The sequence below is a fragment of the Vollenhovia emeryi genome, unplaced genomic scaffold, assembly GCF_000949405.1.
Source record: "Vollenhovia emeryi isolate VEMERY1.0 unplaced genomic scaffold, V.emery_V1.0 DF939221.1, whole genome shotgun sequence".
In the NCBI taxonomy this organism is placed as follows: Eukaryota; Metazoa; Arthropoda; class Insecta; order Hymenoptera; family Formicidae; genus Vollenhovia; species Vollenhovia emeryi.
Window position 1 is genome coordinate 705,210 of NW_011967145.1, and position 21,759 is coordinate 726,968.

At 48.1% G+C, this 21,759-nt stretch overlaps 2 protein-coding genes across 6 annotated transcripts; both read left to right on the forward strand.

Annotated features, from left to right (window-relative positions):
- Positions 1 to 4,438: 4,438 nt before the first annotated feature.
- Positions 4,439 to 11,660, forward strand: LOC105560804 (interference hedgehog-like). Of its 4 annotated transcripts, none has more exons than XM_012010239.1 (6): positions 4,439 to 5,424; positions 5,516 to 5,773; positions 6,272 to 7,285; positions 8,287 to 9,114; positions 9,202 to 9,317; positions 9,940 to 11,660. In XM_012010239.1, exons 1-6 carry the CDS (start codon positions 5,355 to 5,357, stop codon positions 10,111 to 10,113), a joined length of 2,460 nt encoding a protein of 819 aa, XP_011865629.1. In that variant the 5' UTR covers positions 4,439 to 5,354; the 3' UTR covers positions 10,114 to 11,660. The 4 variants fall into 4 exon arrangements, with proteins under 4 accessions (XP_011865629.1, XP_011865630.1, XP_011865631.1 ...); XM_012010240.1 differs by having other exon boundaries at positions 9,202 to 9,327; positions 9,940 to 10,020; XM_012010241.1 differs by having other exon boundaries at positions 9,202 to 9,327; positions 9,887 to 9,961.
- A 1,219-nt stretch (positions 11,661 to 12,879) lies between these two features.
- LOC105560805 lies at positions 12,880 to 18,417 on the forward strand. Of its 2 annotated transcripts, XM_012010244.1 has the most exons (8): positions 12,880 to 14,304; positions 14,386 to 14,476; positions 14,555 to 15,480; positions 15,550 to 15,745; positions 16,413 to 16,556; positions 16,858 to 17,152; positions 17,320 to 17,590; positions 17,801 to 18,417. In XM_012010244.1, exons 1-8 carry the CDS (start codon positions 12,964 to 12,966, stop codon positions 17,858 to 17,860), a joined length of 3,324 nt encoding a protein of 1,107 aa, XP_011865634.1. In that variant the 5' UTR covers positions 12,880 to 12,963; the 3' UTR covers positions 17,861 to 18,417. The 2 variants fall into 2 exon arrangements, with proteins under 2 accessions (XP_011865634.1, XP_011865633.1); XM_012010243.1 differs by having other exon boundaries at positions 12,880 to 14,476.
- Positions 18,418 to 21,759: the final 3,342 nt, after the last annotated feature.

The following is a 21,759-nucleotide window of genomic DNA, read 5'->3' on the forward strand; positions in this document are numbered from 1 at the left end:
CTCTCTCTCTCTCTCTCTCTCTCTCTCTCTCTCTCTCTCTCTCTCTCTGTTCTCTCTCTCTCTCTCTGTTCTCTCTCTCTCTCTCTCTCTCTGTTTCTCTCTCTCTCCGTCTCCCTCTCTTCCTCTCCTTCTAGGCGGACGATCTCGACTCCGGGTCGATCGATCGCGCGATCGTGAACCCGGCCCTCCGCTCGGAACCGCTCGCGTCCGATCGTCCGGTCGGCGTCCCTCCCCCTCCCCCTCCCCGTCCCCGTCCCCGGAAAGGGAACACCAACACCGGATCGGGCACGCTCCGGAGATTTCCGTTTCCACGGGAGAGAATTACGGACGTCGGACACTAGATCCGGATCTTCCCATCCGCGTTGCGTTACGCTCTCTCTGCGCTCGGAGCGCGGGGGGTCTATTTGCGCTTTCTGCGTGCGCGGAGGAGACGCGGTGGTGCCGCGCGAGCCGCGGAGGGAGAAAGAGGGAAGAAGAAGCCGAGTGCGTGGAGGAGATATTATAACTATAGCTGGAGGAGAGCGTTCTCTTCCGCGTCGATTACACCTTTCGCGGCTGCTCCTCTCGGCGGGCTCGTTTTCGAACTCCGGCCCTCCCGTATACGTTTTTCTGGTAGCGTAAACGCGAAAGAGGACGGGAGGGACGCGATTCGATCGCGGAATTCGTTGCAGCTGACTCGCACGCGCGAGCCAAGACTCGGCGAATCTTCAGTCTCTCGGCTCGCTCTCGTGCCCTCTCCGGGCCGAGTCTCGTGCGCGCACCGGGACAGCGAACAGAAAGGAAGGGGAAGAGGGGGGGGGGGGAGAAGGCGAAAAAAGAGAGAAAAACAGGTGCGGAGGAAACGGCGCGGATAGGAAGCGTGTAAAGAAGGCCCGACGAAACAAGTGTACTCGGGCGTCGAAGGGCTCGAAAGGGGGGTGGAGCGCGCGGGAGAGGCGGCCGAAAGCAGGGCCCCCTCCGTTACCTTATCGTCCGCTCCGCCGCGAAATCTTCCCCCTCGCGTCCCCCCTCGCGTCCCCGATCTCACCTGTTACGCGACGGCGATCCCCTCCCCTCCCGCTGCTCCTACACGTTCGTCGTCGCGGGCCCCTCGATCCCATTAAGCGCGGTCGCGAGAGACGGACGAGGGGCGCGCACAGGCCGGACAGACTCGGACTCGCGCCAGTTTTATCGCGAACTCGTTCCCCAGGTAGAGACGCGCGGGAGAGACCGGCGCTCTCTTCCTCTCCGACCGGGTCCGCCGCGGGCCGAGGAGTCCGCGAGGCGCGAATTCCGCGCGCGGAACGTGAGTTAGTTTCACGTCCCTAAGGTCCAGTTTCACAAGCGTCGGTTAACTGTTAACCAGAGTTCAGTCGACTTCCTATCTTTCTCTATCTTGTTATCCAAGAAGGGACAGAGGATCAATTAACCATGGGTTAGCGGTTAAACGACGTTTGTGAAACTGGGCCCTAAAATGCCCACGGTTAAATCCCGGCGCGCGTTTCCCCGCTCGCTCCTAAATTCCCTTTCTCACTTTCAGAGTCCCCTCCTCATCTGTTAACGAGGCGGAGGAGCCTGTCCTTGCCGTCGTCGCCGTCGCCGCCGCCGCCGCCGCCGCCGCCGTCGGTCGCGATCCCATAAACGCGCACCGCGAGAGAGAGAGACGGTCCTTCGCTGGAATACTAATGACGCACGGATAGTCATTTATGGCACGGCCACGCATTCCGCGTAGAAGCAGGAAGGAGCCCGTCTCCCGACGCTCGGAGCACCTTCAGACGGGGAAGTCCCGCGGAGTGTCGGATATTCGCCTTTCGGCGTCCCTCACGGAGGACCGGCCGTGAGACGGGTCGCACGTCCTCTCCTCGTCTTTGTGCGTCTCTCGCGTCCGAATCGCGCCGGAGCTGGAGCGTGTACCCAGGGCACAGCGGGCGACTACGCGTGTCGCGCGAGGATCCACGTGGAGAGAAAATCCGTACGTTAATCGCAAGATTATTGTGGACACCCGAACCGAAGCGTCGTACAGTGATTTGCACCTGGTGCTCGAGCGAAACGCCAGTTTTCCCTCCCCCCCCAATCGTCCGCGACAATTTGCTTCCTTTTAAATTATTTCCTCTAATCTCCGCCACGCGGAAAACGTTCGCCGGTTGCATCTCGTAAATTTTGCAGCGCCCGTGCAGCGCGCACCGCGAGGATTAAGTCGTTAATACGACGGCTCCGACGGATTAGGTGCAATTACGGCGCGCGTGCGCTCTCTCGAACGCGCTCCTCGCGCCGAGCGGGGCGCGGAGCGGACAACCACTGCTTTGGAATTCGGCTTCTTTATTTTTACGAGAGGTAACATCGGGAACCAGCCTCTTTGCGGCCCTTCTCACCTGTTACATACCACCGCCATTTACGCTACCATTTAACCAGAAGTTAAGAGTCTCCTCGTACATAAAACACGGCGGAGGCCGCCGTCGCGCCGATAATCCGCCTGCGCTCGCGCTCAAATCCTTTTCCCTCCGCCCCCTTGCCTCCCTCATTTCCTCCTTTTTCTCCCGGTCTCCGCGCCCCTCGTTCTCCCCGTCTTTTTTTTCCCTCCCTCCCTCGAGTTTATTCACTGGAAATGCCGAATTTGAGATCGAGACGCGCCCGTTTAACATTCCCTCGTTGCCGCGCTTCCTTTCCTTCCTCCTTTATTTTATCGAGCGCCGATTTCTCGTGCTACGTGTTAAAGTAAACGGGCAGAGGGCGGAGGAGCGTACGACTTTGGGAATTTTTATGAAATCACGCCGTATAGAAAGCTATGAATATTTAAAGCTCCTCTGGTTATCTTACTTTTCGCAACAGATAGCACTGAACGAGAATTCCTAAATGTGATTATTATGTTAATAACTTTTTCTCTCTGTCTATCAGTCGACATCGACTCCCATTTGTGCGCGCGCCGTATAGATGTTAGTGTGATATTAATTAAAAATGAGTGTTGAAGTCTTTCGTTAATTTGAATCGAAAGAGAAGACGCATCGTCATTTCAATCACTCGGATTACGCGTACAGCGCCGGCGAAAGGGATTGTAGTAATTAAACGACCATTGTATTAACATAGTCATTGCGCGTTGAACAGGTTCGAGAGGGACGTACCTCGTGCGCCAAACGTCTTAGATCGGTTTTCACCAACGTCGTTCAACTTTGATCTTAGTGTCAATCTATCCTTTGTCTCCCTCCAAGTTCAGCTTAATTCATTCTTCGTCCCTTTCCAGCTGTCACTTTAGAAAGAGACAAGCATGAATTAAACCGAGATCGAAGTTAAGCGACGTTCGGTGCAACCGGGCCTTAAGATCAAAGTTAAACGTCGGTGAAAAAACACTTCAAATCCAAGTGCGTAAGTTTCGCGCGTGTAAGGCCCGGTTTTACCCACGTTGTTTAACTTTGTGCTTAGCTTAATTCGTTCTTTGTCTCTCTCCAACTGTTACTTCAGAGAAACATGGGCTAAGATTAAAGTTAAGAGACGTTTGGCGAAACCGGGCCTAAATCGTGATGCCTCTTTTTACACATTTATACGTGTGCAATGTTTACACACTCAAGTGTAAAACCGTAAAAATAACACGCATATAAATACGTAAAAAGGGTTTTACGACTTACACACTTGTGTGTGTGTGTGTGTAAAAATTACGCACTTGGACTCGCAGTGAACCGGGGGTCGCTTCGCCGAGGGACCGCGTTCTCGCTCGCGCCAGGCTTTCCCGCGGTCGGGAAAACTGCGTCGGCGCGGCAGTCTCGGATACATTAAAGCGGCCGTGCGAATGCCGTAGTACGACGTCGGGACCCGTGATGTGAATGGGTATACCTACGCGCGCCGCAGCTCGGCGAAAAAGAATTATTACCGCCGCTCTTCGCCATCGCGGGCGCGCCGCGCGCGAGTATATGGTTTTCTGATGGCCTCGCGCGCGCGCACGTGGGTGTAAAACGGTTCGCGCAATGAACGGCAGCTTTCGACGCCGTATATGGATATTTTCTAGACAGCCACGCGTCATCCAGCCTCGCCACCGACTCCCTTTCCTCCGTTATTATCGCGCGGAAAGCAAAAACCCGTTACGTTTCATTGCTCTCGTTATCGTTTCGCCGTTCGCGGCTCGCGCAAGGTTTGTTCTCGCGTTCGCGCGCCTTTTCTTCCCCTTTATAAAGTTCGCCGAATGTAATAATCCTTGGGAACGCAGATTCTAAGGGCTGCAATGGGAAAATGATTTTACCGAACTGTACACTCAAGTAGAACATACTAGTCGTGATGGCATCGAGATGGCATCATTTTTTGATCATTTTTTATGCATCATGATGACGTCAAAAGAGCCCACCGAGAGCACCTACTTGTGACATCATTAAGACATCAAATTGTTGTAAAAATGACCTTGTTTTACAAGGCAAAGTTAATTAAATATTATATATTAAAAATAAATTGAAGTAATATAAGATAAACAATATATGACTGACCATGTAATCTGCGATAATGAACAGCATGTTATAAATCAGTCATTGCAAAGTCATTTTATGACGTGAAATTCATCATTTTAATGTCGCATTGACGTTTTTGTGACTAACTCGTTCTACTTGGGTAACGGCCTCACAGGCGCTGCTCTTTCCTATATATTTTTATAGATAGAGAGTCCCCTTTTATGAGATAGGCTGCTAATACGAGATCGCATTTCTGCTAAATTAATAATCATCTGTTCGCTCTAAAAGTCAATCGGTGAATTATCCCTGAACATAGTGAATAGTTACTGAATTTGCAGTTACAAGCGTACCACTGAAAGTCGCAATGTATACTTGTAACTTTAAATCAGTGACTATTCACTGTTTTCTGTGATAATTCATTGATTGACTTTTAGAGAGTTGGTTCTACCGTGTGGCCCTTGGAGCCTGAAGAAATCTGGTGAAAAATTCACTGTACAGATCGCGCGTGTAATCGTGGCGAGAAAGAAAAGCTGGACGTTGAAAACCCGCCGTCTTATATTAGGAGCCTATCTAATGATAGGGGACTCTCCTCTAATTGTTATCCGTTTTTCTAACTTTCAGAATGATGTGCGCTGCACTTTGTCGCGCCACGAGTCTTTCGTCGCGCGTGCAATTTATAATTGCTCCAAGACGGACCGTCATTGTCATCGCGCGCTTTTAATTCAGGATGAACGGCGCGTTCTATTTTCACGTGGACTCGTGGCGTTCTAAACTTAAGCGGCACGCTCGCTCGGTATTAATTTTAGTAGGTCTTCGCCGGCACTCCGCGTGCCGCATATTCGCCCTCCCGCGGGCGAAGGACCGCGGAAAAACAAGCAGCGGCGCGTGCGAGATGCCTGGTTAAGCGTAATAGCGCCGTCTTCTTTCGTGCTTGCAGAATGTGTCAAGATGACATCTATCTCCTCTTTGTGTGGCATCGTCGTCATCCTGCTCTACAGTCCGGTCGCGTACACATGCGGTGAGCGTCTTCGAGACGGCGTTACGTAAATACACCTCCGTATACCGTTTCGGGGAGAGTAACAATGTAATGCTTTTGTCATTCGCAACAGAGGCCGACAATAAGCTGGAGTCGCGTATGACCTTTACCCGACACCCGCAGCTGCTGGCCGCCCCGCTGAATGACGAAGTGAACTTCGAGTGCAGCCTCAGCCTCCCCGCGGATCAATTCTTTTGGCACCACCGGCCTCTGGACTCAAACAAATGGACGCTGGTGCACAACTCCAACGGGACTGGCAAAACGGCGCGGCTCGTCGTCACCTTCGACAACGAGTCGAAGGCCGGAGACTACCGTTGCATCGCGTTCTACGGTGAGAATCACCGCGGAAATTAATACTTGACGCAATCGCAAAACAGTATCAGGATTGTAGGGTGGCGTTCATAGTCAGATCTCACATTTAAGATCGCAAAGATACTCCGTAGCCGATGGAATGTCCCATACAGCAGCTCAAGATGAACCTAATGCCTGTTCTACACCCAGGGATGATCCTACTTGTGGCTCATCCGAGTGGAGAAGTTTACACGGACATTTTAGTACGACTATCATACTAAGTATGGTTTTTGTATGATTCCACTATGATTTTTAACCGTCTTCTTATGTAGAAATGGCACCCGAGTCTATAAACGGCCCCAATACGACGATCTTTGTCCATTAATTTTATTCACTCGGACCCTTAGGTGTGGAACGGGCGTAAGACGGCCTTAAATATAAGATCTGACTATGAGCACCGGCCGCACTGTCTGCGATAGAGCAGTCCTTGGCTGCGCACCTCGAGAGATCGTGTACAATCTTCCTTAATTTCCCTCAGGTATCAGCGGTCTAGTGTCGGACCCAGCGAAACTGACGCTCGCGACGATGCAAAGGTTCTCCGATAAGAACGACGTCATCATCGAGGTAGCGCAGGGTAACACCGTGCCCATCACGTGTCCCGTACCGTATTCCGAGCCGGAGGCCATAGTGCAGTTCTACAAGAACGGCGCGCTCATCGAGAACGTGGAGTTGGTGAACGGCAGGACCATGGTCCTCAAGAACGTCAGGGTGACGGACAGTGGCTCGTACCACTGTAGCGTTAACAATTACATAACGGTGGTGACGTACACGAGCAACCACAAGACCATCCTGAAGGTACACACCAACACGACGTTCCAGCGGCCGTATCTCACCAAGCAGCTGCAAACGGAATACGTCGTTACGCGCGGCAAGAACGTCACGTTGGAGTGTTTCGGCGCTGGTTATCCGGTGCCGCGCGTCACTTGGAGCCGCCTGGGCGGCTCTCTGCCGTCAAAGTCGTTGAAATCGCCCAACGGTTTGACGTTAGTGCACGTGCAGCTGTTCGATCGCGGGGAATACGATTGCGTATGGAGCAACGAGGGCAAGCCGATGAAGTCGGCGATTATCTTGAGGGTGGTGGAACCACCGAGGGTCACGTGGCAGTCGAACACGTGCGAGTTCCACGAGGGCGGGAAGTTGGAGCTCTCGTGCGACGTACAGGGCGAGCCGCAGCCGAGCGTCGAGTGGCTCATCAACGGGGAGACTTTGGTGTCCAGCAAGACGCAGGAGATGACAGGCTCCACTCTTCGCATATCCGACGTCGAGAAGAGGCACGCCGGGATCGTTCAATGCGTCGCCACCAACGACTACGGATCGCACTCGGGGTACGAGATTTTGCAGGTACAACCGAAGCAGCACGTTGTCGGCGAGATCGGTCCGAGGATGAACGACAAGGCCGAATCGAAGCCGGACTACGGGACCGTATCGAGACACAAGCACACCAGAGGCGGCGGTAGACGCAGAAAGGAAGGAAAGAAGAAGGGAGGCGCAGGTAGTTATTTGCTTGTGTTATCGACGTTTCGTGCGTTTGCTTATCATTTTATCAAACGTTTGATTCAGATACCGCCGCTTAAATCCTTTCAGCACGGTTTCCTCTTTCGTGAAAAAATCTTAAGACTCGTAATTTTTGTCGGGCGTGAAATTAAAAAGCATAATTAATTTAATATTATTCTCACGCTTCGGACTGACAATGAGATTTTCAGTTGAATGTAAAACCACGTCAAGAAACCGAGCAAATTTGAAAAAAATTGTAATACGATTTTCAATTTCATTTCATCCAATGTTATTTTTATATCCATTTCTCAATTTTACTTGTGAATATAATTTCGGGTCCCTGTATTAAATAGCTAGCATCCAGATTAATATATTGAATGCAAAGCAGTAAACTAATTAGACTGAGGTGCTTTCCGTCATTATCTCTTTGAACTGTGCCTCTGCTCACTGCCCGTCATGGGCTCAATGGTGTAGCCTTTGATGGACAAATGCTGTCACTTCAATGTACGAAGTTCAATTAATTGATGTACAAGTAAAGCGAATGACTGTGAAGGATTGCATAAATATATACAATAGAATTGCCACGTGGTCGCACATTTAATTATGTATAATTTATTAACTTCAGCTTACAGCCAAGAAGTGGACTTGATTTACAATATGTTCTTCATTCATTCTTACATACTCATTTCCACCCCCCCCTGTTTTCATCCTTGCATGTTGTGACTAGTATTTCTAATTGCTTTATTTACTTACTTAGTTTACTTGCATTTGAAACCTAAATTTAACAATTCTAAGCTTAGCTTTATTCTATATAAAATTTTTAGCCTATTTGTACGTACACTCGTATGGATCTTATATTCCTTATTTATACTTCACTAGTCTTATATGGTTACACATTTAATTGCCTTTCATATTCCACACGTTTCGGATTCTTAAATTCTATTACAGCTTTTTATGTTTGAAGCGAAAAATTGACTTCTCTCTTCGTGGTCGTTGCAGCGGCAGTGGTTTTGGTACCACCGGATCAGCCCAACGTCACAAGATTGTCCGACGTCTCCGTCATGGTGCGATGGTCGGTGCCGGAGAACAAAGGTCTGGCGATACAATTCTTCAAGGTCCAGTACCGTGAGATCGGTCCGAAGATGAACGGTAAACAGCCCAAGTGGATGACGGCCAACTCGGAGATACCGAATTACATGCGATCGTTCGAAGTGACCGAGTTGCAGCCCGATCACACCTACCGATTCAGGATCGCGGCGGTGTACTCGAACAACGATAACAAGCTGAGTCCGAATTCCGTGCGTTTTCATCTCAACAGGGATACCGGTATTGAGAGTAATAAAATGCCAATACCCTTGTTGACCAACACCGAGGCGTTGGGGCCGCATCAGGTGTTGCTGGTCTGGCAGAATCCCGACGGGTCGGCGAAAATCGACGGGTTCTACATATACCATCGGGCCTCCACGTCGGCCGGCGAATATTACAAGACCACCGTCGAGGGGAAAAGCGCCTTCAACATGACCATTTCCCACCTGCTACCCGACACTACGTACGAATTCAAAGTCCAGAGCTTCTCCATTGACGCGGCCTCGGAATTTTCCCAGATATTACGGCAGAAGACTAAGAAGCCCATCGTGGAGCATCCGGTCGAGCAAGTGGTGGCGGAAAATAAGTTGAGACCGAGCGAGAGTAACAAGAATGTCAGTATACACGTAATAGTCGGTGGGGTGTTCGGAGCGTCGCTCATTCTGATCGCCCTCGCCTTCGCGGCGAGATTTCTGTACAAAAGAGCGAAGTACAAGCAAAGTCAGGAGTCGCAAAGCGAAGGTACGTGAATTTAACGAGTGTCGATAACGCGCGTTCCTCGCGTAATCGTGAACGCGAATAACATTCTCTTCCCCTTTGACGAAGCAGGTAAACCGATCACGAACGGACGAGTAATGAACGGTGGAGTCACAGACTCCAAGATCAACATTACGTCCAATCCGCTCGCCGGCCTCGACACGTCCGAGGATATAATGCAGCCTAAGGTCAGTATTTGTAAGTAACAACGTCTGCACTTTTATTTCACCGGAAGAAAGTAACGGAACTGAATTCGGCCGGTCGGCATTTTGTCCAACGGGATTCGATACCGAGACTCATCGAATTTCGTTCTCGGGCTCTCTCCGCGCGCAACAATTTTTGCGCGCTCGATCTCTCTTGGAAAAGATACAGTTGCTCGCCTTTGATCAGTCACTTACTTTCCTCCCGGGAGTCAGTACGATTCTAGACGAGCGCGGAAAATCCGTTAGTCGCGTAGAAAAGGATTCCACCGTTTTAATTGAAGCTACGAATTTAATTCGAGGCCACTTAGCGAGATGTTTTCAGCAGGACTGCTACGGGGACTCTCGCATTCGCTCGACATCGACTTCCGCTCTCGTCTAACAGCGTAAATCCGACATGAAATTGGCCGATATATTAAGGAGACTAGTCTTTTCTAGTTTTAGCATTGGTCGCGCGCTGCTCTTTAATTCTACTCGCTCTCTGCACTCTCTCTGGAGCCGCTTTTCTTTTGTTTTTCCGAACGCGACACACGCACGTTACCACTTACACGCTCTAGAATCTGAAAAAAGAAGCGAACGAACGAACGAACACGCATGTTTCTAAATCCAGAGCGGGCAACAGTCGTCGATGGAAATGACGTCGTTTCTAAACGGCCAAAACAACAATGGCAGCAACAACGGCCATAACAACGGCGACGCAGCCGGGTCTGACGTGAACGTCACGTCACATAGCGAGCCGTCGTCCCTGCGCCAAGGGCCGCTGCCTATCGAACAACGTTTGTGAGAATGATTGCAGCTATATCTCTATTTTATAGACGGTAAGAACGCGACCCGACCCGCATCCTCCAAGACGGAACGTTTACGCCGTTGATCAAAATCTACGAACCCGTTAACGAACTTTATCTCGCGGGGAGGAGCGCGTAAGGACTTGTCGACGAGTTATCTCAACGAGAAAACTTAACTTACAGACTGTATTTAACGTATTCAGCTATTATCGCAACGATGAGACTGTTGCAAGACATTTACAGGGTGTCTTAAGTAGATATGCTCAAATGTATCGCTACTGTAGATTGGGATTGATTTCGCGCAGCTTTGTCGCGCCCCCCCTATTTTTTTTTATATTCAGTATAATCGAGTATAGTATTGCGAAGACGGTATTTCACACGCCGAAATAGTCCCACTTTACGGTGCGTAATTAGAAGATAAAAAAAAGAAAACGATCTGATTGCATCCTACGACATATTTTATCTTTCGTTTTTCCCCTTCCGTTTGCAAGAAAAACGTTATCGAGACCCTTGTTGTCCGTCAAGTGGATGTGAAATTCAATTGATGTACCTGTGAAATAACTGTTACACATCCACTCGACGGTCGTAAACTAGTGAGCACTGAACAACGTTGTTTAGTAGTATTTTTTTTTTCTTAATCCCTTTCCGCGTTGTACAACACTTTTACATCGCTTTCGCGCAAACGGGCTACATTTTTAAGAGTTTTTGTAATAAAAGCTTACGTATCTTCACAGCACGTAACGTAAGGATACGCCGTACGTATAGTTACATTAACTATTCGCCAATGTTGAAATGCAGGTAGTGTCATCTTACGATAGAAAGTTATCAGTAAGCCTTTTTATAAAATAACGACGACATAATGGTTGAGTCATATATTGTTAACATTATCTTGGTGTGTATGCCTGTTATTTTTATATAAGTGTTTTCCTAGCTGCGACAGAGTGGTCGAGTAATTTATTACGAAATGACATCCACGATCAGCGCAATATTGCACGCTACGAAATTTCGGACGGTGAGTTTGTTCGTCGTCAAAATTATATGCATGTACGTGGGAACATGTTGTTTATATACTGCGAGAGAGAAAAGAGACGCGGTAAAATTATATTTTGATATAATTGGGTATTTATTCGTACGGGGCGGCAAAAGACGGAAATTGTATTGTAAATACGGGTTGTACAAAACACTTCCTAATAAACGTTTGGCGAACGTACTGCAATTCGCGAGTGAGTCGACAGCGGAGCTAGTGAAAATCTGCATTTGTACATACTAGGGTAGCATTCGAGCGACACGAATGAATACACGTGCCTTACACTCTTGCCTGAGGATAATGACGACGAGAAATAACGATTATTTATACACTTCTGTACATGTATACCATCATTTCTTGTGTACTTAATTTTTATAAAATAAATTATATTCGAAAGAAGAATGGGCGAAGGAAATGCAAGATACGCGCGCATGCCTGTACGAGAGCTTTATCAAACATTCCCGTTTAATTTAGCCTGACTGTACAATTATGTTTGAATATAACACGCTTTAAATACAACGATTGTGCGATTACGAATAAGTCATTGATGAAATACTGTTGCAGATCACTGTCGAGTGTGTCTTTGTAGCGAAACTATTTGCAGCTTCAATAGCGAAGAGAGCGACTCGCGACTTTTTATACGGTCACGTCAAAATCCAGGACAAAATTGTACTCTGTTTATGAACTTAATCGTCACGTGTTCGTATATGGAATTCTATTTATAAACGAAAGGAGAGTTTGCGTATCGTCACCAGTAGTGATTAAAAAATTGAGACGGGAAACTTGTAGTCAACCCAGCTGGCTAGTTAATTTATTAGTTTATTACACTACGTTTCGACCCTATTTTTACGAAGTGATTTGTAATTTTACTTCAAAACGTTAAAATTACCATTCAATATGGAATTATGTTTCCGTTAGATAGTTTTTCAGTTTACTGTCCGATGTTAAAAATACATAATTTATTGTAACGTTCCCTTTAAGATAGTAATTTTACGGCACGCACAGCGTACTAGGATGATGAAATTCTCTATTGCGCACACTCCACTTTACTGAAATACTGCGATATCGCCAACGAAAAAGTAAAATTCCACGTCGGACTGTAAATTTATCGTATAGAAGTGAAATTTGAGCACACGCATGAAATGAACCGGAAGCTAATTTACGAATTATGTGACTAAAAATACCAGATGCAATTAATTGTTCATAATATTCCCGTATTTTTAACGAGACCCAAGGGAAAAATGCAAATTTTATGTAAAAACTCCGGAGAAGTCGGGCAAATTTAAGAAATAAGTAAAATCCCTTTGTAAATTCGCGTTGATTTTTATCAGCGCGTGTATCCGACGTACAGCTTGATCGACTACATTTCCGACACTTGACGCATGTCACGCGTTACGGGCGTAGAATTACGAGAATAGAATTTTATCGCGAGTTACGTAAGATCGTCCACGGGTTTTACGCAACGGGGCTTTTCCCGTCGGCCGCCGGCGGGGCTGCTTTTGAATCCGGGACCCGCGCGCCCGCCGGTACAGTGCCACTTCCGCACGACCGGCCAGGGGGCGCGCACGGCGGTTCCGCTGCGCGGATTTAAAAGTAACCGTAAACCGTGCGGCGCGTGTGGCTCGATGGGACCGACCGGTGTCGTGCGTGTGTCCCGCATAAATAGACAAACAAAATAATTAAGTAAATCGAGCGAGGCCGATCACCCGGGGGGAACGTCGTCCTTCGCGCGGATTGTGATGTCCGCGGGACTCGTCGGATCGGGGAGTCGAGCGAGGTAATCAGCTGAGTCTGCGACTCGCGGGGTTCGCCGGTCCCGTGCATGCTCGGACTTTCAGCTTGTCTCATATCCCCTTGTATCTTCTTTTATAAGCGACCTTGCGAGGTCGTGAACGGCCGGCGGCACGGAGCCGAGGTGAGGATGTGCGACCTGATAGACCTCGACAGTCCGGACGTGAGGGGCGCGCTGGAAGCGGCGAGGCTCGCGTCGCCGCTGATCCCGGCGCCGGGGAGCGTCGAGCGCGGCGCGGAGCCGGCGACGGGGAGGCGCGAGAGCGACGGCAACAACCCGTTCGACCGAGTGCTGCACGAGACCGCCGAGTACGTGAGCAAGAGGGGCGATCCCTTCGAGGTGATGCTGCAACGTGCCCTGAGGCCCAAGGACTGGAGGGGCGCGCAGTCGCCCGCGAGATTCACGGACGACTTCACGCCGAGGCGCAAGAAGGCGTACCTGAAGACGCGGAACAAGACGCTGGACGTGCTGGACGAGTCGTTGCTCGGAAACGGATTCGGCCTGTTCGCCGGGGACGACAGGAGGGCGGAGGCCAAGGCGGTGAGCGTCGACGCCGACGTCCGCGGCAGCAATGCGGCGCACGACACGTTCGTCGTCAAGCGGGAGCCCAAGGTCGCCGAACCGGACGCGCTCGAGCTGTCCATCTTAAATCAATCCGCGATGAACGACACGCTGCTGGAGGTGCTGCCCAAGTTGAGCGAGAGCGACGAGGCGGCGCCTCTCCCAGAGAGAGGCGCGTCGTTGGAAGAACCCGCCTTCCCCGTAAACGTCACACTGCTCAAGCCACCGAACGTTCAGCGCTCGTTGTCGCAGGGGACTGGAGGCTCGCCGACGGAGCCGCCGTGCCCGAACAGGAGGACGCAGTCCGTGGCGGACGGCCGGCGGAAAGCCAGCGACGACTGCAGCGCCGCGTCGTCTTTCCTGGACAGGGGCTTCTTGGAGAGCAAACTGAGCGAGCGGTCTGCGTTCTCCAGCTTGTCCAACGTCTCGTCCATAACGAGACCGACCTCTGCCTCGCTGTCGTCGGTGCTGTCGTACGATCCCATCAATCACGCGTTCTTGGACAGCGGCTCGTTGAGGACGAGCCGGGAGAGGATGAGCGCGACCGAGAGCTCGGTGGACACGAAGCGGCCGGGGCAGTGCGACTTGGCGGACCTGACGGAGAGGCTCGACAAAGTGAAACGCGCGATGAATTATGCGGCCGACGTCTCGAGCGCAGCGAGGACCGGCTCCAATTCCGCGAGAGGGGACGACAACGACCGGAGCGCGGATGATAAATTGATAGACGTCGATGTATTCGTGCCGGAACAAAATAAGGAATTCAACAGGAGCTCCTCGTCCTCCACTTGCTCCTCGGACTCTGTATTCGCTGTGAGATATTTAATACGATTGTTGAATTACCTTGCTAGGAGTTTGCCTGATTTTAATCGCGCAATACTTGAATTGTTGCAGAATACGAGTAAAGTCGAGAAGTCGATACTGAAGGAGGCCAAGGTGCTCGCAAAGACCTTTGAGGAATTGGCATTGAAAACGGACTCCGGATGTAAGTATTTTCGTACACTTGCCGTAACGTTTGCAACCTGTTCGTAGCTCATCACTCATTGTCTTTTCTCTTTGCCAGCCAGTATAGATGATTTTATCTCGAACAACACCCTGTGGATGTCGGAGCTATTGCCGGCGTTTGAGGACGAGCCTGTGGTAAACGACTTGATTGAGTTGCCTGTGTCGCCAGGAGGAAACTCGAAAGATGTCGGGAGCAATGGTGAGAAGGAATCTCCCGCAAGCGTTGGCAGCACGGAAGAAAATCTATGGAAGATATTGGAATCGTCGTTCACCGGAGTTACCGCTGTAAAACAAGACGTACCCTCGTTGTTGTCAGATCTCAGGAAATTAATTAAGACAGAAAGTAATCCGGAAGCTAAAAAGTTACTTGATAATTTGGAGAACATGTTGGATATTAAATACAAGGATAATACGGAGCTATTGGCGACCTATTTAAATGCATCGGACGAGTCGCCAAGTCCTCGGAAAGAGCCTTCGGACAGCGCCGATAAATCAATTATAAATAAAAGCGAGGGCGGTAAAGAATCGTCTCGAGAGAAGCTCTGTAAAACTGGAGAGCTGCCAGACGTAAATTATACATCGGTAGACACGTCGCGAGACAATGTCAGCAGTGAAAAATTGTCTGCTACGTCTTCCTCGTGCAAAGGCGACAACGAGGATCGCGCGAGTACTGCAAATTCGTCTGAGGAGAGGGACAGTCTGATAGATAAAAAGATAGCGGTAGAGTTGTTGATAAATCTCCAAAAATTGTTGAGCGGTCAAGCTGAGGATGACACGACAATACAGTTACTTAAAAATATAGGGAAGGCGTTAAATGTCGCGGTAAATAATAACGTTACGACTAAAACGCCGGCCAGTTGCACTAGAGAGCAAATTGCTCGACCGACCGTACCTGCGAGAGCCTCGGGTTCTGGTTGCAACGCGCATTCGTCCGAGCTCTCGGTAAAAGTAGCGCACAGACGAAGCTTGGAGTCAAAGTCAAAAGTGAGTAAACCTTTGTTATCTTCTACGGTGCGAGTACAATTGTTCGCTTATACGTCACTACGTTTTCAGCCGTTCGAGAAGCCAGTTAGAAGAAGCGTATCCGCAATCGAGCCGCCCAGGGGTGCGTCAAACGCGCGAATACCCAGATGTAGGGACGCGCCCAAGTTGACGGACCGCCAGAAGCGTTTTTCCAGCGACCCCGGATTCGTTAGCAATCTATCGAATAAAAAACTTGCGATTCCAGAAGCGCGCAACGCAAGAAAAGGTAAATTATCCAGTAAGAATATTATCATCGTCGCCAGCAATAATTAACAGCATCGGTGATTTTTATCGACCGTGTCTGGCAATTTTTACAATACAGAAGATTTATTGCGAAAAATATTACCTCAGCCAGGGTTTGAACCTGGACCTCCCTTCTCTCTAGACGGGCGTCTCAACCAATTCGACCACCGAGGCATATGATAATATTAGTCGCAATAACGGTATATAGATGTTGCGCGTCTATTTCGACTTTTTACAACTGCGCGCCGATAAGGGCTGGCGACCGTGCACAGAACTGTCGATACGCGATTTTTAAATTTCCCTGTCCCATTCCCCCTATTACGGAGGAGCACCATGTTTGAGGTCAATGGTGTATAATCGACTGGTAAGGATATTCTTAAAAGTCGCCAGCAGTAACGAACAGCATCGGTGATTTTTACTGACCGTGTCTGGCAATTTTTATAATACAGAAAATTCATTGCAAAAAATATTACCTCAGCCCGGGGTTTGAACCTGGTAAATCAACGAGACACGGTAGTGTCTCGCGCCAAGTATAAGCGAAAAGTTTTGAAGTGACAAGCTAAACCACGCGCTTATGTTGTACGCCCGCGTGCACACTGTCATCGAGTGACGATTCACTTCGTATAATTACACGTTGAAATTTATTTCAGCGGAAGGCGGACCTGATAGCAAGAAGGAGAAATCCATCGCTATGAGCGATGTTAAAAGTTTGCTGAAGAAACGGACGGACGCGGTCAGTAAAAGAGGTCCTATGAAAGCGGTGCATCCTGTGGACAATATGCAAAAGAAGAGAGGTGCGTTTAAATCTGTCGAAAGAATTCAAGGAAACGTTAATTAACTGATAATATCCTCGAAGCTTATTAAGGCCCGGCTTCACCGATGTCGTTTAACTTTAAGCCTAGCTTACTTCGTTCTTTGTCTACTTCGAACTGTTACCTCAGAAAGAGACAAACGTGAGTCAAACCGAGATCGAAGTTGGGCGACGTTTGGTGAAACCGGACCTAAGTAAAGATGACTGATAATTTACAATTACATTGATCGTACAAAAATTGATGAGTTATCGACCGATAACGTGACCCACTGATTTTCGTGCAGCATCGCTCGGGAGGCAGACCCAGTTTTCTCAAATCACCACGCCACCAAAATCAAACAAAGCCACTCCACTGGGTAATAAGCTAACCAGCAGCACCCCGATTTCGGACAGTAATTACACGCGTGAGAAATCCGCCAAGTCCAAGCCGATAGCCTCGTCAACGCCGGACGGCCAGAAGAGCAAGAGCGCACCGTTGACGTCTGCTAATAAAAAACGTAACCTTTCCTGCGATATCTCGCCAGTGACTACGCATGTAAACACGAGCGGCAGCGACGAGCGGAAAGACAGTCCTAAAAGGTGAGAGCGAACCGTCTCAGAATGGCGATCGTCTCGTTCTAAACGATTTCTCTCTTTCTAAAGCAACAGTTTGCAAGAGACAGAGAACGAATTAAGCTAGGCTTAAAGTTAAACAACGTTGGCGAGACCGGGCCGTAATAAGCGTGCGGTCCGTTCGTTGATTTCAGACTGTCCAAGCTGCCGACCCCGAAGAAGTGTACAACGCCCACGCGTCGGCAAAGCGATGCACTCGGCGTTCCGAAATTCCTGACGCCGCCGCCGAGACATCATTCGTCCGCCAACACGAATAACCTCAGGTCTCCGAAACGCTTGAACAGGAGCTTAATCAATTTCCAACGATACTCGCCTGTGAGCGAGAAAGGGAACGACGGGAGGACGAGGCAGAGTCCGCTGAGGGACACCAACAGAATCACTGCGAAAGTCAAGCCGCTTAACTTGGTATGTCTGGGGCCCGGGTTTTCATTTGCCGGTTACCTGTTAACCAGAAGTTAGCCGACTCTCCATCTTTTTCTCTATTCTCATCTGAGAAGAGACGGAGAGTCGACTAGCCTCGGGTTAACGATTAGCCAGAAAAGTGACAAATCAGGCCTGTGGCGTCTTTTGTATGAGAGTGTCATCGCATCAACTCGTTTTACACTTTGTGCGCAGATTTCGAAAATTAAGCGACACAGCGTCGGTGACTTCGAGAAGGAGAACAGTTACGTGTAAGGGAGAAGAAGAGGAAACGGGAATTAGAATGAATCATGCGTCGGAGATTGCCTGCAGTAAAATCGTCGTGCGAGACGCGGTTGTCCTTTTACTTTTGTGATATTTGTATGTTTTATAATAAAATATGCGGCGTGAAAGTGTGCGATTCGGCCGTTCGCGAATCCCGAAGCTCGATCTACGGTGTGCTCTTTTACATCTGGACTTGTATTTTATACAAGCGGATCGAAACGCGTGAAAAATTTATCGACGGTGCGCGATGGCACACGGTACGGTTTATCGATCTGCACACATTTTTTTTAAGTATCGGCTATAAAGTGGAATTTCTAAACGCGAAGAGTACAGTGTAGATCGGGGCTTGAATCTCGTCAGAGCGTCATACACACGCATGTGTATCCTTGGAATTCACCTACACGGCTTTACAAAACGGCTCGAGTTGATCTAAAGCGACGCGATAACGAAGTCCGAGATTTGTGAACGGGCCGACGAGAGATTCGGAGAACGGCGAATCGCACGTGAAGGCTTGGGGCTAAGAGTCCGATGATTTTTCAAATTTTAAATGCTTGAAAAATTTCGTTTTCCTCCCTCGCTTTCACAATTTCCTTCACCGCTTCTGAGACCGGCGAGCCTTCCGGCGAAAACGGCGCGCGTCGAGGGCGCTCTGGCTATTTAACAATGAAAAAACCGTGTTGTGTGTTTTTATGCGTGGTATTGAGAAAAAAATGTCGATATCCGTTCCGCGTCGGGTCTGGGATTAAAATTTAAAATTGAAGAGGCTGCGGCCGCGACCCGGGCGGTTCCACCGCGCATGCGCCGCCGCCCCTCCCCCTCCACTCTCTCCGTACGCATGGTGCGGGTGCGCGCGCAGCGCCGGTCACGTGACCAGCCGAGAGAGCGGAAGTCGCAACGACGCTGCGTCGGGATTTTCCGCGAGATAAAAGCAGCGTTGTATCGTGAGGGTTAGCTTCGCGGGTGCCGCGTTGTTTCCGAAAATCATCTTTCTCGAGAAAAACTTGGGGTAAGTTAATATCCCGCCCGAACTTCGCTTTCCGACCCCGTGCGTCGTAACTCGAGCGGTTGCGCCGAGGGGATTAAAAGCCAGGGAAGCGAATTTGATCGAGTGCCGGTCGACTCGATCGACGATTGCTTTATCGGGTAAAGGCAGGTTTGTGCGAGAGACCGTAAACCAGAATCGGTGAAAATGAGCCAATTGCAGTCAACTGTTCTCGCTTTCGACGGTGATTGAACAATTTTTGCCGATTCCGGCGTAATTTAACAGTTACGGCCTCGCGTAAACCGGCCAGACGCGATATTTCGTCAAGGCGGTTAACTTTGCACGCGCGAGAAGGATCAGACGAGAGAAGAGCCGTCCATTTCTGTTCGACGTAGATTAACTTTACTCTCGACTCGGCCCGCTTATCTTTATCTAGTTGCGAGAACTAGAGACGCCGCTGCGAGGAAAATTCTATCGGTACAGCGTTAATAGTCGGTCAAGCTGGTTCGGTCCGAGTCGCGACCACCCGCGAGTCATTTCTCACCGCGTAGAGAGATTCGCGTTCGAGGCGTTTTCACCATCGAGCGAACCGCGGCCGTAAACTCTGCTTTGATTTACGTCTCTTCACTCGGAATCTGCCGTGCAACGCGTTAGTTTCCGGCGCGCTGACGCGCAGCGCGCAGAGTCTTTTTGCCTGAACCGGCTGCGCTCTGAGACTCGATCGCGAGTCTTCGGGCTTGTTTTCTGTTTGCTACACCGGCGAACTGGTGCAACAAATTGGAGTGAGAGAAGCATAATTTTCTTCTCATTCTAGCTTGCTGCACTAGTTCACCAGCGCAGGTACGGAAAACAAATGTTTTGTTTCTAGCGTGAACTCGTGAAAAGCGAGAAAACCTCATCGACGAGTTTAATATTTATTAGGGTTGGGAAGTAACTCGTTACTTGCAACGCAGTTACAGTTGCAGTTACTTTTTTTTGTAACTTTAACTTAACTTCGTTACTTTCTCTTCGTCTGTAACTGTAACTTAACTCGGTTACATTTTTTTTATAACTAGTAACTAATTTAACAGTTACTTTATATGTATTTTTTAACCTCCATAGATCGCATTAGGCCTCGCATTTGCGCATAAACGCCTCTATCGACACTTTACCATTCAAATGCAGATTTGATATCTTTATTTTCATTGCAAGAGAGCAAGTGCGAAGTAACGACTCGTTATTTTTTGTGTAACTAACTGCAACGCGTTACTTTTCAGAATTGGTAACTTGTAACTGTAACTAGATACTCGTACTCTTATAAAGTAACTTTTACAACCCTGCTCTAACTTCGTTACTTTCTCTCCGTCTGTAACTGTAACTTGACTCGGTTAAATTTTTTTTATAACTAGTAACTAATTTAACAGTTACTTTATATGTATTTTTTAATCTCCATAGATCGCACTAGGCCTCGCATTTGCGCATAAACGCCTCTATCGACACTTTACCATTCAAATGCAGATTTGATATCTTTATTTTCATTGCAAGAGAGCAAGTGCGAAGTAACGACTCGTTATTTTTTTAGTAACTGTAACTGCAACGCGTTACTTTTCAGAATTGGTAACTTGTAAGTGTAACTAGTTACATTTTTAATGAAAAACCCGTAACTGTAACTAGATACTTTTATAAAGTAACTTTCCCAATCCTGCTCTAACTTCGTTACTTTCTCTCCGTCTGTAACTGTAACTTAACTGAGTTACATTTTTTCGATAACTAATAACTAATTTAATTAGGTATTTTTTAAACCTCCACAGACCGCACTAAGCCTTGCATTTGCGCATAAACGCCTCTATCGACACTTTACCATTCAAATGCAGATTTGATGTTATTATTTTCATTGCAAGAGAGCAACTGCAAAGTAACGACTCGTTATTTTTTGAGTAACTGCAACGCGTTACTATTCAGAATTGGTAACTTGTAACTGTAACTAGTTACATTTTTAATGAAAAACCCGTAACTGTAACTAGATACTTTTATAAAGTAACTTTCTCAACCCTGATCTAAAGCCCAATGTCCACGATGCTAGAACTTGGTCCAAGTCCTTGGTCCGAGAAACGTATAGCCAATAAAATTGCCGCTTTTCCGTAAAAGCTACAAATTGATTGGTTACAAATTTTTCAATCCAAGAACTTGGACCAAGTTCTAGTATCGTGGACATTGGCCTTAACTTAACTTCGTTACTTTCTCTCCGTCTGTAATTGTAACTTAACTCAGTTACATTTTTTCGATAACTAATAACTAATTAATTATATATTTTTTAAAGCTCCACAGATCGCATTAGGCCTCGCATTTGCGCATAAACGCCTCTATCGACACTTTACCATTCAAATGCAGAGTTGATGTTATTATTTTCATTGCAAGAGAGCAACTGCAAAGTAACGACTCGTTATTTTTTGTGTAACTAACTGCAGCGCGTTACTTTTCAGAATTGGTAACTTGTAACTGTAACTAGATACTCGTACTCTTATAAAGTAACTTTTCCAACCCTGCTCTAACTTCGTTACTTTCTCTCCGTCTGTAACTGTAACTTAACTCGGTTACATTTTTTATAATTAGTAACTAACTTTATAGTTACTTTATATGTATTTTTTAACCTCCACAGATCGCATTAGGCCTTGCATTTGCGCATAAACGCCTCTATCGACGCTTTACCATTCAAGTGCAGATTTGATATTTTTATTTTCATTGCAAGAGAGCAACCGCAAAGTAACGGCTCGTTACTTTTCAGAATTGGCAACTTGTAACTGTAACTAGTTACATTTTTAGCGAACGAAAAGTGTAACTGCAACTAGATACTTTTACAGAGTAACTTTCCCAACTCCGATGTTTATCAATGAAATCTATCACTTTCCACGCGAGTTGACGCTAGAGG

Excerpts from the sequence above, each read along its gene's own strand:
- LOC105560804 (XM_012010239.1), top strand. The coding sequence starts at position 5,355 with ATGACATCTATCTCCTCTTTGTGTGGCATCGTCGTCATCCTGCTCTAC. Across the intron at positions 7,286-8,286 it reads AAAGAAGAAGGGAGGCGCAG|CGGCAGTGGTTTTGGTACCA; the intron begins GTAGTTATTTGC and ends TGGTCGTTGCAG. Across the intron at positions 9,115-9,201 it reads TCAGGAGTCGCAAAGCGAAG|GTAAACCGATCACGAACGGA; the intron begins GTACGTGAATTT and ends TTGACGAAGCAG.
- LOC105560805 (XM_012010243.1), top strand. The coding sequence starts at position 12,964 with ATGCTCGGACTTTCAGCTTGTCTCATATCCCCTTGTATCTTCTTTTAT. Across the intron at positions 15,481-15,549 it reads GCTTGGAGTCAAAGTCAAAA|CCGTTCGAGAAGCCAGTTAG; the intron begins GTGAGTAAACCT and ends CTACGTTTTCAG. Across the intron at positions 17,591-17,800 it reads AAGTCAAGCCGCTTAACTTG|ATTTCGAAAATTAAGCGACA; the intron begins GTATGTCTGGGG and ends CTTTGTGCGCAG.